The 15344-nt window shown below is 35.6% G+C and overlaps 1 protein-coding gene across 1 annotated transcript in view; it reads left to right on the top strand.

Annotated features, from left to right (window-relative positions):
- Positions 1–15344, top strand: part of N4BP2 (NEDD4 binding protein 2) — a 50113-nt gene that overhangs the window by 15946 nt on the left and 18823 nt on the right. Inside the window, exons 4-7 of the mRNA XM_044681744.1 lie at positions 2166–2254; positions 3740–3816; positions 7111–7266; positions 12559–14933. Of these exons, the coding sequence (XP_044537679.1) occupies positions 2166–2254; positions 3740–3816; positions 7111–7266; positions 12559–14933 (2697 nt within the window). The remainder of the gene's footprint in view (positions 1–2165; positions 2255–3739; positions 3817–7110; positions 7267–12558; positions 14934–15344) is intronic.

Below are 15344 nucleotides of genomic sequence, written 5' to 3'. Positions count from 1 at the left end.
TTAGGCCTGGAGTCAGGAAGACATGAGTTCAAATCCACCCTCAGACATTTACTAATTGTGTGACCTTGGGGCAAATCACTTAACCTCTGTATGCCTAGGAGGCAGCTTTGACTCAGTGGATAGAGTTGGCCTGGAGTCAGGAAGACCTGAGTTCTGAGCTATGTGACTCTGGGCAAGTCATTTAACCTGTGATTATCTGACAAAAGGATCCTGAAAATCTCCTGGAAAAGGAAATGACAAACCATTGGCATTCTTTGCCGAGGAAATAGCTAAAATCTATAGCAGGGGTCGGCAACCTTTTTGGCCGTGAGAGCTATGAACACCACGTTTTTTAAAATGTAATTTCGTGAGAGCCGTACAGTGCTCACAGTGCGTACTCTTGTAACAGCGCCTGAAAAAAAATTGACTTTATGGCAGAAAGAGCCATACGTTGCTGACCCCTGATCTATAGAGTCCCATAGAGTCAGACATGACCAAACAACAATATATTTCTGGTATTTTCCAGGTGGGCCACACTTGATGTCCCCCAGTTAATGGTTCAGAATCATTAGTGGAATATCATCTAACCCTACTTTTATAGGGGCATTTTTATCATTAGCCAAAGCTAAGGTAACTTTTGTTGGAATGGGTTATTTATTAAACTCAAATTTCCTAGCCATAGTAAATCATTAAAGAATTCTTGATCTACACTTTTCTATATGGGGAAATTATTATTTCTTTGGAGATGATGCAAAATAAATTTAGAAGCCTATTTTGCCTTTGAGGTAAGACCTCTGTAGAGGGAATGCTTTCCTTTGTATTCTTTACTATCTCTTGAAAGTAAAAAAAAAAGACAACCAAAATATAAAAATATCTATAAAACAACAGCAACAAATTTTAAATATAAGGAAAACTTAAACCTCCTAATTATTTAATATGGACTGTATCTGAGTTTTAAGGGGCAGCTTGGTAGCACAGTAGAAAAGAAAGCCAGGCCTGGAGTTGGGAGTTCCTAGGTTCAAACCTGGCAACAGACACTTCCTAGTTGTGTGACCCTGGGCAAGTCACTTAAACTGAGTCATCTGGCCTTTGCCACTCTTTTGTCTTAGAATCGATACTCAGTAGTCTTTTTTTTACCTGAGCTGATATTTAGTTACAAGGGGCCCAGTGTCATGTGGGAGGCAGAGGTCTAGTGACAGTAACTCTCTGTGGGCCTTTCTGAGCTGAGTGGGCAAAGATCACAAATATGGGAATGCTAGAAAATGGGATTGGATGGGGGAGTGGGCGGGGGAGATAGATATAGTTCTGATTCAGTCCATCCTACAAGGGGGTAATGGAAACTATAGGCCCACCATTCCAAAAGGCTTAGACTTTTATTTTGTGAGACAAAACTCCATCTCTGGCTGCCGCACATAAGGTAACCCGTTAAGAGCCAGTGCTGCAATGGCCAGGAGCAGCCAGGGCTTCCAGGTCTCAAACAGGCTCTTTTTGCTCTTTTTGCTGAAAGGGTGCCGCCTTTCTCATACTCTGACTGGGAGAGCTCTTCTTCCTGCACAGTGTCGGTCTGCTCTATTGATATACTTTCAGAGCAGTCCTGTCTGCTCCTACCCATCCTCTGGCCCTTCCAGCTCATCCTGGACTGCCTGGGGCATGCCTTTCCACGGGAAAGCAATCAATCATTGTCAACTCCTCTTCCTCAATATTGATTCTAAGACAGAAAATAAGAGTTTAAAAAAGTCATATCAGAGTTTTTAAAAAGACATGTTCTGTGATTCTAAAGATAAGTCGATAAGTTTTTTTAAAATTGCACATTCAACATTTGTGGTATATATAGAATATCTCAAAATGCTTATTAGTTTCAAGTCAAGAACTCTTAAAAACTTTTCTTGTTCTTTTGAAGGGTACTTTGGTATTTTATTAAATTTTTATATTAAATATTATAAATTCAATTATTATGTAACACTTAAAATGTTTTTATGATTTTATTTTCATCAGTTTGTAGTATGAACTGTTTTTCAATTAGACATTTTTTTACTCACAAATTTTAGTATTTTTTGAGTGGATCAGTTAATCATTTCCAGATATTTCCAGTATTTCAATTTTACTTTAAAAAAAGTTCAAGATAATACTGATTGTCCATTTACTAAAAAGTCATTCTCTTTTTCATAACAATATATATCTTTCAGCTAAAGAAGCACTAGAGAAGAAGGTTTCTCCTGTAATAATAGATAATACAAACCTACAGGCATGGGAGATGAAGCCGTATATAATTTTGGTTAGTATCATAATTTATTAAAGGCCTATAATAGCAAGACTCAGATTATTGGGAGCTGCTTTTGAATCTTCTCCCTTGTCCCTTCATGTTAGACTCCTTTGAAGAGTGGAAGGAACCCTGTGCTTGGAGTCAGAAGACCTAGTCGTTAGTCTGTGACTTTGGCCAAGTCATTGAACATTTCTGAACATTAGTTTTTTTTTTCACTTGTTAAAAGGAGACAAATAAAACTCATGGAGTTGTGAGAAAGTATAAAGTGCTTTGTAATCATAAATTACTTTCAGGTATTTTTTGCTTATTTCCTTTCCCCTTACTCAAAACTCTGGCATGCCCTACTTTTGCTAATTCAAATATATTTTCAACTTTCTGAGGCCTGAGAAAAGAATTTTGCTTACGGAAGAGTCCTTTAACTTTAGTTGAGGCTTGACCCATAGGTATGGACAACAGTGACACTCTGGGAGCTGACACATAGGATTTTATTCAAGTTCCTTTTGGAGGAGTGTTCACTCTGGAAGCATCATCTCTTCTTCTTTCTTCTTTGCATCCTTGTAAGTCTTCACTGGCTTCATGGTGCCCTCTCGCTTCTAAAGAGAAAATCCAGAGCCCTTCTAAATGATTACCCTCCTATTGGCTCAGATGATTGTCATTTCCAAGTGTATCCTTCTTTTAGTTTCTTTTTTTTTTTTTTAAACCCCTACTTTCTGTCTTAGTAACAACTCTTAAGACAGAAGGGCAAGGGCTAGGCAAATGAGGTTTAGTGACTTGCCCAGGATCACACAGCTAGGAAGCATCTGAAGGCAGATTTGAACCCAGGTTCTTCTGACTCCAGGCCTGACTCCTGAACCACCTAGCTGCCCCTGTTCTTTTTAGTTTGTTTTTAATCTGAACTTTCTGTAGGTTCATACATTGACCCTTTTTGTACTAAATTTCCTTTACACGTTTTTGTTGTGTTCTCTTCCCATCCTCTGTACTTATATTGTATTGGTTCCCTGATTTATCACAGTTCTGGTTATATGCCTGCTGTAGGGTGTGTGCTTAAGACCCAAGTCCTCGGCATGGCCATTGCAGGGACATTATTTTGTTTGGTTTCAAAGTATTTGAATGTGTCAGGGTGTGGAATTGAATGGAAAAAGAGCCTACTGACTGACTATTCAGGAATGGAGATGAATAAAGTTTCTGTGCTTTGGGACAATTTGGAAAAAGGCCTCTTACATTTTATAGGAAAACTCCTTTTCTGCAAAATTGAGGTTTAAAAATTTTTTTTTTAAATTTTAAAACTTTTTTTCTGGATTCGGTCTAGACTATTTTGAGAGTTTATTGCCCAAGAACATTATCTTATTTCTGAAGCATAATTTTTAAGATAATAACTAAGTTTTACAGTGTATGCATATCATAGATTTTTAAATTTAGAAGCTATTTTAAAGGTCATATTATTAACACTGAATTGTAATCTTGTGGAAATAAATGTATATATTTGCTTTTATTTAGTCACAAAAATATAAATATAAAATTCACTTCCGGGAACCAGACACATGGTGGAAATTTAAACCAAAGGAACTTGCAAGGTAAAAACTGCTTTTGATTTTTTTCCTTAGAAACTAGTGATTCCAATGTGACCACACACCTTTTGCTATTCTTAAAAAAAGGTTGTTTTAAATTGTGTTCATTATGCTTCTAGCTTTGTATGATGAGTTTCATGTTTTCATGTCTTTTAAGTTAGTTGACAGTATAAAGAATAGCCAGTGTTTCATACAAGCAGTTTTTTGTTACCCAAGAATATAAAAAATCTATAACCTTGAGCTATTTATCTTGCTAGTAGTGTTTCCCCTGGGTGCCTACCTTGTGGGAAGAGATAGGAATTTCTCATGGGAAAGTAGTTAGAGTAGTGGAAGTGATATTTCCTAGGTAACAATGTATCTTTCCATTTTTAGCCACTCTGGGACTTGTATTTTGTCACTTTATCTTCTCTGCTTTTGCCTATTTATTTTCCCTTTCAAGGCTACCTTTGATGCTCTTTAAGAAAAATAATTCCCCAATTCCATGCGAAAACAGTTTCTAATATTTAAAAAAGAATTTTGAGTCTGAAATTCTCTCCCTCTCTCTTTCCCTCCCTCCCACTGAGATGGTAAGCAATCTGATACATTTTACATATAAAACATTTGATGTTTATTTTAACTAGAATTTATCTTAATTGAGAAGGCAAAGAGTATGACTTGCCTGTGCATATTGTTTATTAACAAGATACTGATAACATCTCATCATTTTGAGTTTAGTTATAATATACATGCTAAATGAAACCAGGTATTCTAGTTGGTGACGGTAAGATACCTTCACAAAAAAATTTTTTTTTTAAAATTTAATTAATTTAAAGCATTTCCCCCTGGTTATAGGATTCATATTCTATCCCTTCCCTCCTCACACCCCCTCCCATAGCCAATGCACAATTCCACTGGGTTTTACATGTGTCATTAATCAAGACCTATTTCCATATTATTGATATTTGTGTTAGGGTGCTCATTTTGAGTCAGTATCCCCAACCATATCCCCATTCACCCATGTGATCAAGCAGTTGCTTTCCTTCTATGTTTCTACTCCCATAGCTCTTCCTCTGAATGTGGGTAGCATTTTTTTCCATAAGTCCCTCAGAATTGTCCTGGGTCATTGCATTGCTGCTAGTACAGAAGTCCATTACATTCTATTTTACCACAGTATATCAGTCTCTGTGTACAGTGTTCTTCTGGCTCTGCTCCTTTCACTCTGCATCAATTCCTGGAAGTCTTTCCAGTTCACATGGAATTCTTCCAGTTTATTATTCCTTTTAGAACAATAGTATTCCATCACCAGCATCCATCCACCACCATCACCAGCATGTACCACAATTTGTTCAGCCATTCCCCAATCGAAGGGCATACCCTTGCTTTCCAGTTTTTTGCCACCACAAAGAGCATGGCTATAAATATTTTTGTATAAGTCTTTTTCCTTATGATTTCTTTGGGGTATAAACCCAGCAGTGATATGGCTGAATCAAAGGGCAGGCAGTCTTTTAGCGCCCTTTGGGCATAGTTCCAAATTGCAATCCATAAAGGTCGGGTCAATTCACAACTCCACCAGCAATGCATCAATGTCCCAATTTTGCCATATCCCCTTCAACATTTATTACTTTCCTTTGCTGTCATTTTAGCCAGTCTGCTAGGTGTGAGGTGGTTCCTCAGAGTTGTTTTGATTTGCATTTCTCTAATTATTAGAGCACTTTTTCATGTGCTTATTGATAGTTTTTTATTTATCTGAAAATTGCCTATTCATGTCCCTTGCCCATTTATCAGTTGGGGAATGTTTTGATTTTTTTTGTACAGTTGATTTAGCTCCTTATAAATTTGATTAGACCTTTGTCAGAGGTTTTTGTTGCTTCCCTTCTAATTTTGGTTGCATTGTTTTTGTTGGTACAAAATCTTTTTAATTTAGTGTAATCAAAATTATGTATTTTACATTTTGTAATTTTTTTCTAGCTCTTGCTTGGTCTTAAAATCTTTCCTTTCCCAAAGATCTGACAAGTATTAATTTATTTATAGTTTCCTTCTTTATATCCAAGTCATTCAGCCATTCTGAGTTTATTTTGGTGTAGGATGTGAGATGTTGATCTAAACTTAATCTCTCCCATATTGTTTTCCAATTTTCCCAGCAGTTTTTGTCAGATAGTGGATTCATGTCCCAAAAGTTGGGCTCTTTGGGTTTATCATAGACTGTCTTGCTGACGTCACTTACCCCAAGTCTATTCTACTGATCCTCCCTTCTGTCTCTTTGCCAGTACCATAACGTTTTGATGACCACTGCTTTATAGTACAGTTTAAGATCTGGTACTACTAGGCTACCTTCCTTCAGGTTTTTTTTTTCCCATTATTTCCCTTTATATTTTTGATCTTTTGTTCTTCCAAATGAACTTTGTTATAGTTTTTTCTAATTCAGTAAAAAAGTTTCTTGGTAGTTTGATGGATATGGCACTAAATAAGTAAATTAATTTGGGTAGGATTGTCATTTTTTTTATGTTAGCTTGTCCTACCCATGAGCAATGAGTGTTTTTCCAATCGTTTAGATCTAGTTTTAATTGTGTGGAAAGTGTTTCGTAGGTCTGTTCATATAGTTCTTGTGTATGTCTTGGCAGATAGATTCCTAAGTATTTTATTTTGTCTAGGGTGATTTTCTAACTCACAAGAATGTTTTTTAAATGGATTTTATCTATAATTCATCTGTCCCTAAAAACCTTTTGACAAAATCTAAATGTAAAGTTTGTGAAAGCATTTTGGAGATGATACTGGTCAATAAAGGTGGTCTTTGAACACTCTTTCTGAGTTTATAGCTGTTTCATATATATATATATATATATATATATATATATATGTTTAAAAATATAATTTAAACCCCTTACCTTCTGTTTTGGAGTCAATACTGTGTATTGCCTCCAAGGCAGAGGACTGGTAAGGGCTAGGCCAAGGGGGTTAAGTGACTTGCCCAGGGTCACACAGCTGGGAAGTGTCTGAAGCCAGATTTGAACCTAGAACCTCCCATCTCTAGGCCTGGCTCTCAATCCACTGAGCTACCCAGTTGCCCCTGTTTTATATATTTGAAGAAAACATGTTGAACAAATAAGAAAGATTATTGGAACTCAAGAAATCCTGGGTAAAGAGAAAATGAGTGAAAATTAAGTAGAACAGTATTACAATGGATAATAACGGTTTTGGTCTTTAAAGAATTAGAACAAAAGTTGCCTTCCTTCATAATACTTGATTCAGAACTTTTGTTTTATTTTGTTGTGTTCTTTTACATTCCCACCTCTCCTGTCTTTCCTACTCTGAAATTTTTAGGCGCAATGTTCATGGGGTAACCAAAGAGAAAATAGTAAGAATGTTGGAACACTACGAACGTTATGTTTCTGTGACACACATCCTTGATTCTTCAGTTCCAGATAAACCAGAACTTACTGAGTTAAGTGAACCTTCTCATGAAGATGAAAATATTAGGTAGGTTTTTTTCCCCTCTCCCCCTGGTTCTATTTGGGATATTTATGATTTTTTTCCTTTGAGATTCTCTCAATAACAATAGGTATTTATTGTCTGGTTTATATGGAATGTTTACCTGAATAAAAGAATTGGAATATTTTAAATCATTATTTCTAGAATAAGTGCTTGCCATAATGGACAAGATAAATGGAGCAAGGGTAGGATTGACAGTATTAATATGTTCTCTATTCATTTTTTAATTCATCCAATTCCTGTTCGTCCTCGGCTTTATCCAAAATAGCATAGTCATTGCTCTTTAGAAGTTTATAATTTAGGCAGACCAACACTTGGTAAGACATAAACTTATATAAAGTACAAATAAATGGTTACTTGACTTCATCAGTGAAATAAAGGAATATATGAATAAAACTAAGGATCTACTTCCAGAGTTAGTAATAGCTATGTCTTTAGAAATGATGGGAGTCAGAAATTTCAACTAGATTCTCACAACACAAGTATTTTAATATACAAAGAAAAATTTTATAAAAGGGAAGATTGTATATGAAATTATGAGCTTCCATAATGCCCAATTTAATTCTCTCCTCTCTACTTCCTCCTATGTATAGCCTTTTTTTTTAAAGAGGGAGAAAGGCAAAATTCAAATATAATATAGTAGTTCCATCAGTGTCCTGCTTGTTTGCCTCCCCTTCTGAACTTTCTTTTGCTATCTTCTGATTATTTTAATGATTGATTGATGCTTTTTAAAGCATTGTCATCATTCCTGACTCTGATTTGTCATTCTTGTTTTTCATGAGAGGACTGACTCAGTTATCTTGTTCTATACTAAAAACCCACAGACTTTGTATCTTTTCACATCCTTTGCACATTATCTTCAGCCTTAGAAACAAACACTTATATCTTTGATCCTCTATTCTTCCAGGAACACATTACATGAATCTCCTCCATCCCTTTACAACAATCTTGAATCTCTATTAACTAGCTATTGTCTTCCTGCCTAGAGTGTACTTCCTACTCATCTCTACCTCTTAGAATCTCTGGCTTCCTTCAGAGCTCAGCTCAAGTGTTTCCTTAATGAGGTCTTCCTGATCCTACCATTTTCTTTGTCTCCATTTTCTATCATCTATCCATCAAGTTCCTCAAGGGCCAGGGACCATTTAATATTTTTCTTTATACCTTTAGTGCCTAGCAAGATCCCTGCCACATAGTAAAAGCCTAATAAATGCAAACATGCACCCGTTTCTCTCATCCTTTAAAAATCACCACTTGATCCTACGATCCATTCAAGGTCTCTTCGGAGAAGATCTTTCCTATTTTCAGTGCTGAACATCTGGAGAGAATTAACTGTTCTTGTTGCTACTTCCTCACAACCCACTCAGTTCTCAGCCCCATCACTCTACTTATATTCTGTCCAATTTTACCAACATCATTTGGACATTTGGTCTATTTTTCCTTAATCTGTTTACAGTTTATGATACAATTTACACACATCTGCCTCTGGAGTAGAGAGTCTCTCATGACATTATATTTTTCTTGTTTTCTACTCCTTCCTAGTTGGATCATTGCTTTGCTTCATTGATTGGTTCTTTATCAACCTTTTGCTTAATACAGGGTAGTTTGGAAGAGTTGCAACTGAAGAGGTCAGGAAAAGATGAGATCATCATAGATCAGCAAAACTCATTTCCTACTATTATTTCAAAACTGAAAAAAATGAACCAAATAATTTCAATTAGAAGAAAAAGAAAAGGTAAGAAAAGATATCCCCTAGAGTTAAATTTTTTAAAAATAGCAACAGAAGGCAACTCAATAGGTCTGTATTTTGAACATTAATTATGGTAATATTTATCATTTTCCTTACTGGAAAATGATTTCTTTTGACCCAGTTAGGGAAAGAGTTTTAATTACCCAGCCCTGGAATGGCAAAAAATAAAGCAGTAGAGTGGGAAGTGCCTCAGAAGCTGGAGACAGCCCCATGTATGAATCTTTTCCTGACCTCTTCAGTTGCTTCTCTTCCAAACTACCCTGTATTAAGCTATTTAGTATTCATATTAATTTTCTATATACATGACTAGCATACTCCATTAGAATGTAAACTCCCTCCCTATAAGGATTGTTTCATTCTTTGTATTTGTACCACCAGCACCCAAGGCACCCAAGGCACTTAAATTTTTGTTGATTGAAAGGGAAGGTACATACTCAGATGTACTCATCTCAAGAGTTTCCATATGGCAGGCATCCAGCTACACTGCTTCTCCACCCTTTAACTTGAGGAATTCATTGAACTTGTACAGCTTCAATAATCTAGACATTAGGAAACGGGCAACCATTGGTGTGGCAGGGAATAAGCAATGTGAGGGCTTGACATAAAACTAATTAGAACAGAAGAGAGATAGAAGACACCAGAACATTTGGATATAAACCAAGCCTCCATGCAGATAAAATCATCATCTGTTTTATAAAAGAAAGAAAAAGCAGTATCCATTGATAGTATGGTCAGTAGAACATGGGATTTTGCAACAGAAAGAGCTGGATTTGAATTCTGCTTCCAACACTTACTAACTGGGTGACTGCTCAAATCACTAAGCCATCTGGGCATTAATTTCCTTGTTTGTAAAATGACAGGGTTGGTTAATGTTATGGTCCATTCTGTGCTTATCATGCCAGGCACTGTGCTAAGAATTGGGAGTACAAAGAAAGGCCAACATAATTTTGCCCCTAAAGAAGCTGATAATCTAATGGCGAAGTTAACTTGTAAATAAATATGCACATTTAAACATAGTAGGTGAAAATATCTTGAGAGGTTATTTCTGCTAAAGCAGCTGAGATAGAGGCAGCCAGAAGAGGGGCAGAGACCAAGAAAGCCTTTCTGCAGGAGGGACTGTTTGAGCTGTGTTTTAAAAGGAAGCCCAAGGGCCATCAAGGCGGCTTTGTGTAGGAGAGCCAGGCTTAGAGACGGGAAGTCCTGGGTTCAAATCTGGCCTCAGATACTTCTGACTAGCCCTTCCTGCTCTCTTCTGTCTTGGAACTGATACTTAGTATTGGTTCTAAGATAGGAGGTTAAGATTTAAAAAGAAAAAAAAAAGGAAGCCAAGGATTTTAAGAGAGGAAGCATTCCAGAGGGGCAGCCAGTGCAAAGGATTGGAGATAGTTTGTGAGGAACAGCTCCAGCGTAGATGGAGAAAGAAAATTTCAAAGACAGGAAGGGGCCAAGTTGAGAAACATTGTTTTATAAAAGTATGTTATGTTTTAGGGAGCTGTGTTTCCAACTCTGGAAACTCCTTCTGATGACATAATTGAAACCCATCTGTCTTAATTTTACATACATATACATAAAATTATGTATACATGTTTATTTGTTACATTTAAATATCTAGTTACCTTCTTCTCTTCTTCCCCACTCCCCATAAGAGAAAGCCTCATTTGACAAAAAGATGTATGTATACATAAAAACAATATCTTATCTCTCAGTTCTGTCTCTAGAGGTGGACGTATAAAAGTCATTCTTCAAATAGTGTTTCTGTTATCTTAATACTGTTCTCTTGGTTCTGCTCATTTCACTCTTCATATAGTTATATTTTTAAACAAATGTAGAATAGAAGTGACCATGGAAAAGTCATTTTTCACTAAGTATAATTTAAAAGTTTTTGAACAAATGAAATGAATGTGACTAGGATAAGAGAAATTGTGAAGTGGAAAATTTTTTCTTTGATTATTTCTGAAATTAAAATAGTATAATAATTGATAATACTCTCTAAAACAAAGCATCATTTGAACAGCTAATACTTAGAATTTATTTCATGAATTTTTTGTTTTATAAAGCGCTTTACAAATTATATCTCATTTCATCCTCATAGCAACTCTGGGAGGTAGATACTGCTATTCTCATTTTACAGATGAGCAAACTAGAGGGAAACAGAGGTTAAGTAACTTGACCAGGGTTACACAGCCAGTAAGTGTCTGAGTGTGAATTTAAACTCAGGTCTTCTTCGCTCCAGGTCCTGTATTGTATTCATTATGCTACGTAACTGTCTAATTCTCTAATAGATAAGTGGTTGATGCATGTGAACAAAAAATCTGGAGCTGGAACTGCCCTTTGAGAGCTGGAAGTGCCTTTTGAGAACCATTTAGGGTAATCAAGGAAGCCTTCATGAAGAATGTGCCAATTTAATACATCTATGGGCTATATCCATCTAAATGACTTTTCATTTTCAGTATAGTGGCCATTCTTTATCTATTTGGTTGTTCCTTTGTATATAGTAAGTACTTTGCAGTGATAATGGATCTTATTTAGAGGGTTCTGGGACTTGATGTAATCAACATGTTAGCCACAAGAAACATCTGGAGGACTCCCCATATGTAGGAATCTGTTTTCCATTTAAATTCTGTACTGATCATCTTTTACCAAATGAAAGATGGCAAATAATGCAAGTAGCTTGAGGAAACATTTTCCATTTTATAATTATAATTAGCAATTATCAAAATTATATTTTATTCATCTTTCAAACTGTTGCATCTTTTCAAATGGTATGATTTTAAATTTACATAAGAGACACCATATTTGATGAGAGCTTTTAAAATTCTACTAAATCAAATAGGTTTTCAAGTCAAACATGCATGGCAGCATCTTGTGTTCTCTAGACTTTTAGGTCATGTAACAAAAATGTGGTATGTTGAAATATCATTTAAAAAAAAAACTCACCTGATCCTTCTTAAACCCTTAAGTTTGCTTAATGTGTGTACATGATCATTCTCATAAAATACCAATTCCTCAATCAACATTTAAAGCCTTCCACAGTCTGGATCTTACCTACTTTTTCCATGCCTATGTCATATCACTCCTTCATATAGAAAGTTTCATGTTCGCTAGGTTTCTCAATTGAACATTTCATTTCTTGTTTCTATGAATTTACATGTTATCTGCCATGTCCGGAATGTTCTCCATCCTTATTTTGATTTGTCACAACTTTTATAAGACATAGCTAAAGTGATGCCACATCCCTTGTGAAGGCTTCCTTGATTACCCTCAATTGTTAATGTTAATGTTTCTCTTATTTAGTCATTTCCCCCCATGGTTTATCTCCTAAGGTAGAATATAATTGTACCCTTTAGGACAGCGATTATTTCTTCTCCATCTCCCTTCCCCTTTCCTTTCCCTCTTTCTTCAAATGTGTTGTGCATTAAGCCTTGTGCAAAGTGATGGACCTTGGGAACACGAAATATCCTTTAATAAATATTTGATTGAATTGAATGAAAAATTCCTTTTAAGGAGTAAAATACTTATTTATTGTTTTTCAGCCCAAAAGACTTGGATGATTATACTTGTGTGAAAGAAAATGATCTTTCTTCTTCTTTGAAGCATCTCGAATTAAGTGAAGAAAAACTGAAGTTGAAGACCAATATTTCTTCATTTCAAGAAAATATGAAATGTTTTCCTATACTAGATTTAGAAAAAGGAAAACAAGAAGTTAGTGACATTGAACCTTATTTTCAGAAAACTGCTATTCAGGAATCTGGAGAGCATGAATTAGCAGATTCTGAAAATAAAGAAGTATTAGATGAAAATAATGGAGAGGAAGAAAATACAGATATCCCTACAGAAGGGCAAAGCATTAAAATTGATAAATCCAGATCGGAAGAGAATGTCATGATAAATGCTTCTTTTAATGAAGGAAACCATGACACCAACAGACTTCCAAAGACAGTCAAAGTCCAAAGTGAAAACTATGTACATAGTGAAATATCTGCTGACTCAGAAATAGTAAGTGAAAAACAAGTCAGGACACACAACAATTCAATTTCCAAAAAATCCTCCTCAAAGCAGGAATTACTAAACTTTTTTGGTGACTGGCCAGTTGAGAAAACAATGGGTCAGAGAATCAAGAGGAATAAAAAAACTGAAAAAGCTTCATCCATACAATGCAACAGAAAGCGTAATACTCTTGAATCATGCATAGAAAAAGACAATACTATGCATGTAGACATAGCTCGTGTCCGGCAACAAGAACCCTCAGAAAAAAGTAGAGAAGATCTCAAGAATGCACAGTATAATGAGGCTCCAGAAACCTTAAGCAGTTGCACTGCCCGTGATGGTGGGAAGAATGTGTCGGAAGTACCTGATATAGGAGATTGGCCTTTATCAGATTCCTTAGCTCTGAGAGAACAGAAACCAAGAATGCCAAAAACAGATTTAAATGAGGCATATCTAGAGTCTGAGAGTAGTCAGAGTATGAATGAAGCATCTTTAAAAATAGCAGATGTGCTCTATGGTGTCTTTGCAAGTCATGAAGACCAGAGAAATCTAGATAACTCAACTTATGAAAAACCTGAGATTTTATTCTCTGAACCTACCAGTGAGAAAAATCCTGAACCCCAATTATCTCTTACTTTTACCTGCAGTGATTCCACTTTTCCCCGAGTAGTGGAACCAAAAGTTGCACCTGAATTTTCAGAAGGGAAGCCTGAAGAATTATCTTTTCTAGATATGAATAAATGTTCACAAACTGAGCCACAAGATTTTGCTCTTTTGTGGAAAATAGAAAAAAAGAAAATCAGCATTTCTGATTCAATCAGAGTATTAACAGGAAAATTAGATGGATTTAAGCCAAAAGATTTTAATGCTAATATCAGATCAGATATTCAAGAAATAATTCCATATAGGGTAATGTATGATAAAAGTACATATGTAGAAGAAAGTGAACTTACTAATGCTGATGAGTCTGAAAATCTAAATACTCTTTGTAAGATTTTTGGCTCTTTTTCATCTGAAGCATTGAAAGACTTGTATGAGAGGTGCAACAAAGACATTATTTGGGCAACAAGTCTTTTGTTGGATTCTGAAACAAAGTTATGTGAAGAGAATGAGGAGAAAAGTTTACCAGAATCAGATGATAACACACAAATCGAGCAATTTGATGTAAGTGCATATTTGAAGGAGATTATGAGCCATGGAGAGGCTTCCAGTTCCAGTATACCAAAAAATGGCCATGGAAGTGGCATGGATCATGTTGATGCACAGCTTAGCTGTGATGAAGAAAGTAAAAACACTGGAAAAGCAGACATAAAAGATATAAATACTGAAAAATCAGAATTGGTAACAAGTATTTTATCCAGTATTGTTAGAGAAGTAAGACACACCAATGAATTGCCTTCTAGCAGCAGTCAGACAAAACTTTCTGATTCTGATAACATTGAACAGTCATTTTCAGATATTTCAAAAAATGCCTTAAATGATATAAACCTTAAAAATCTGAATGAAATAGATGAGGAATCTTTAGCTACTGAGTTTGGTTCATGTTCTCCACAGGTTTTCCCTGATAATTTCAAAACCACATCTGATATCTTAAATGAAGAAACTGGCATTGAATCTTTTGAAGGAAAGAAAAATGAAAATCTTACAAAAAGTGATAAGAAATTTCAGGTGCTTACAGAGGGATTTGTTAAGGAGGATAAGCCAGAAATGGAAAACATTGTACGTGCCAAATCACCAGCCAATTTGGCAGGAGCAGTAATTGAGGAAAGTAAAATACCTTATTGTGAAGTAGACAGAGCTGAGATTTTGAATTCTACAACGAAACCTAAACCCATGAATATAGACTGTCTGGAGTTGGCATTACCTCCAGAATTGGCCTTTCAGCTTAGTGAATTATTTGGGCCTGTTGGCATTGATTCAGGTAAGAAATAAATTCCAGATGTATGTGTCCTTTTTGACCATTTGTCAAAATGTTTTCTTTGAAGTATTTTTTCTTCAGCCATCTTGTTAAACTATGAAGACATTTTAAGACAATTCTTGTTTTAGAGGTGAAAAGGTTATTTACGTGAATTCTAATGGGTCTTCATAATTTTAAAAATTATTCATGCACTTGTGGAGAATTTTAAAAAAACGCAATTTGGTAGAATTTTGAAATTGTTGGAGAGGCACTGTGGACTAGTGGATAAAGAGCAGACTTCAGAACCAGAAATAACTGGATTCAACTCCTTCTGGCACACACTATGATCTTAGGCAAGGTAATTTAAACTCTCAGTGTCCCCAGCAGTTCTCAAACATTAAATTTCAGAGATGGCTACTTGTCATTTGCAGAAGG

Source organism: Gracilinanus agilis, chromosome 6 (assembly GCF_016433145.1).
Source record: "Gracilinanus agilis isolate LMUSP501 chromosome 6, AgileGrace, whole genome shotgun sequence".
Taxonomy (NCBI): domain Eukaryota; kingdom Metazoa; phylum Chordata; class Mammalia; order Didelphimorphia; family Didelphidae; genus Gracilinanus; species Gracilinanus agilis.
Note: the sequence above shows the minus strand (reverse complement) of the source record. Positions and strands in the feature narration are given on the sequence as shown.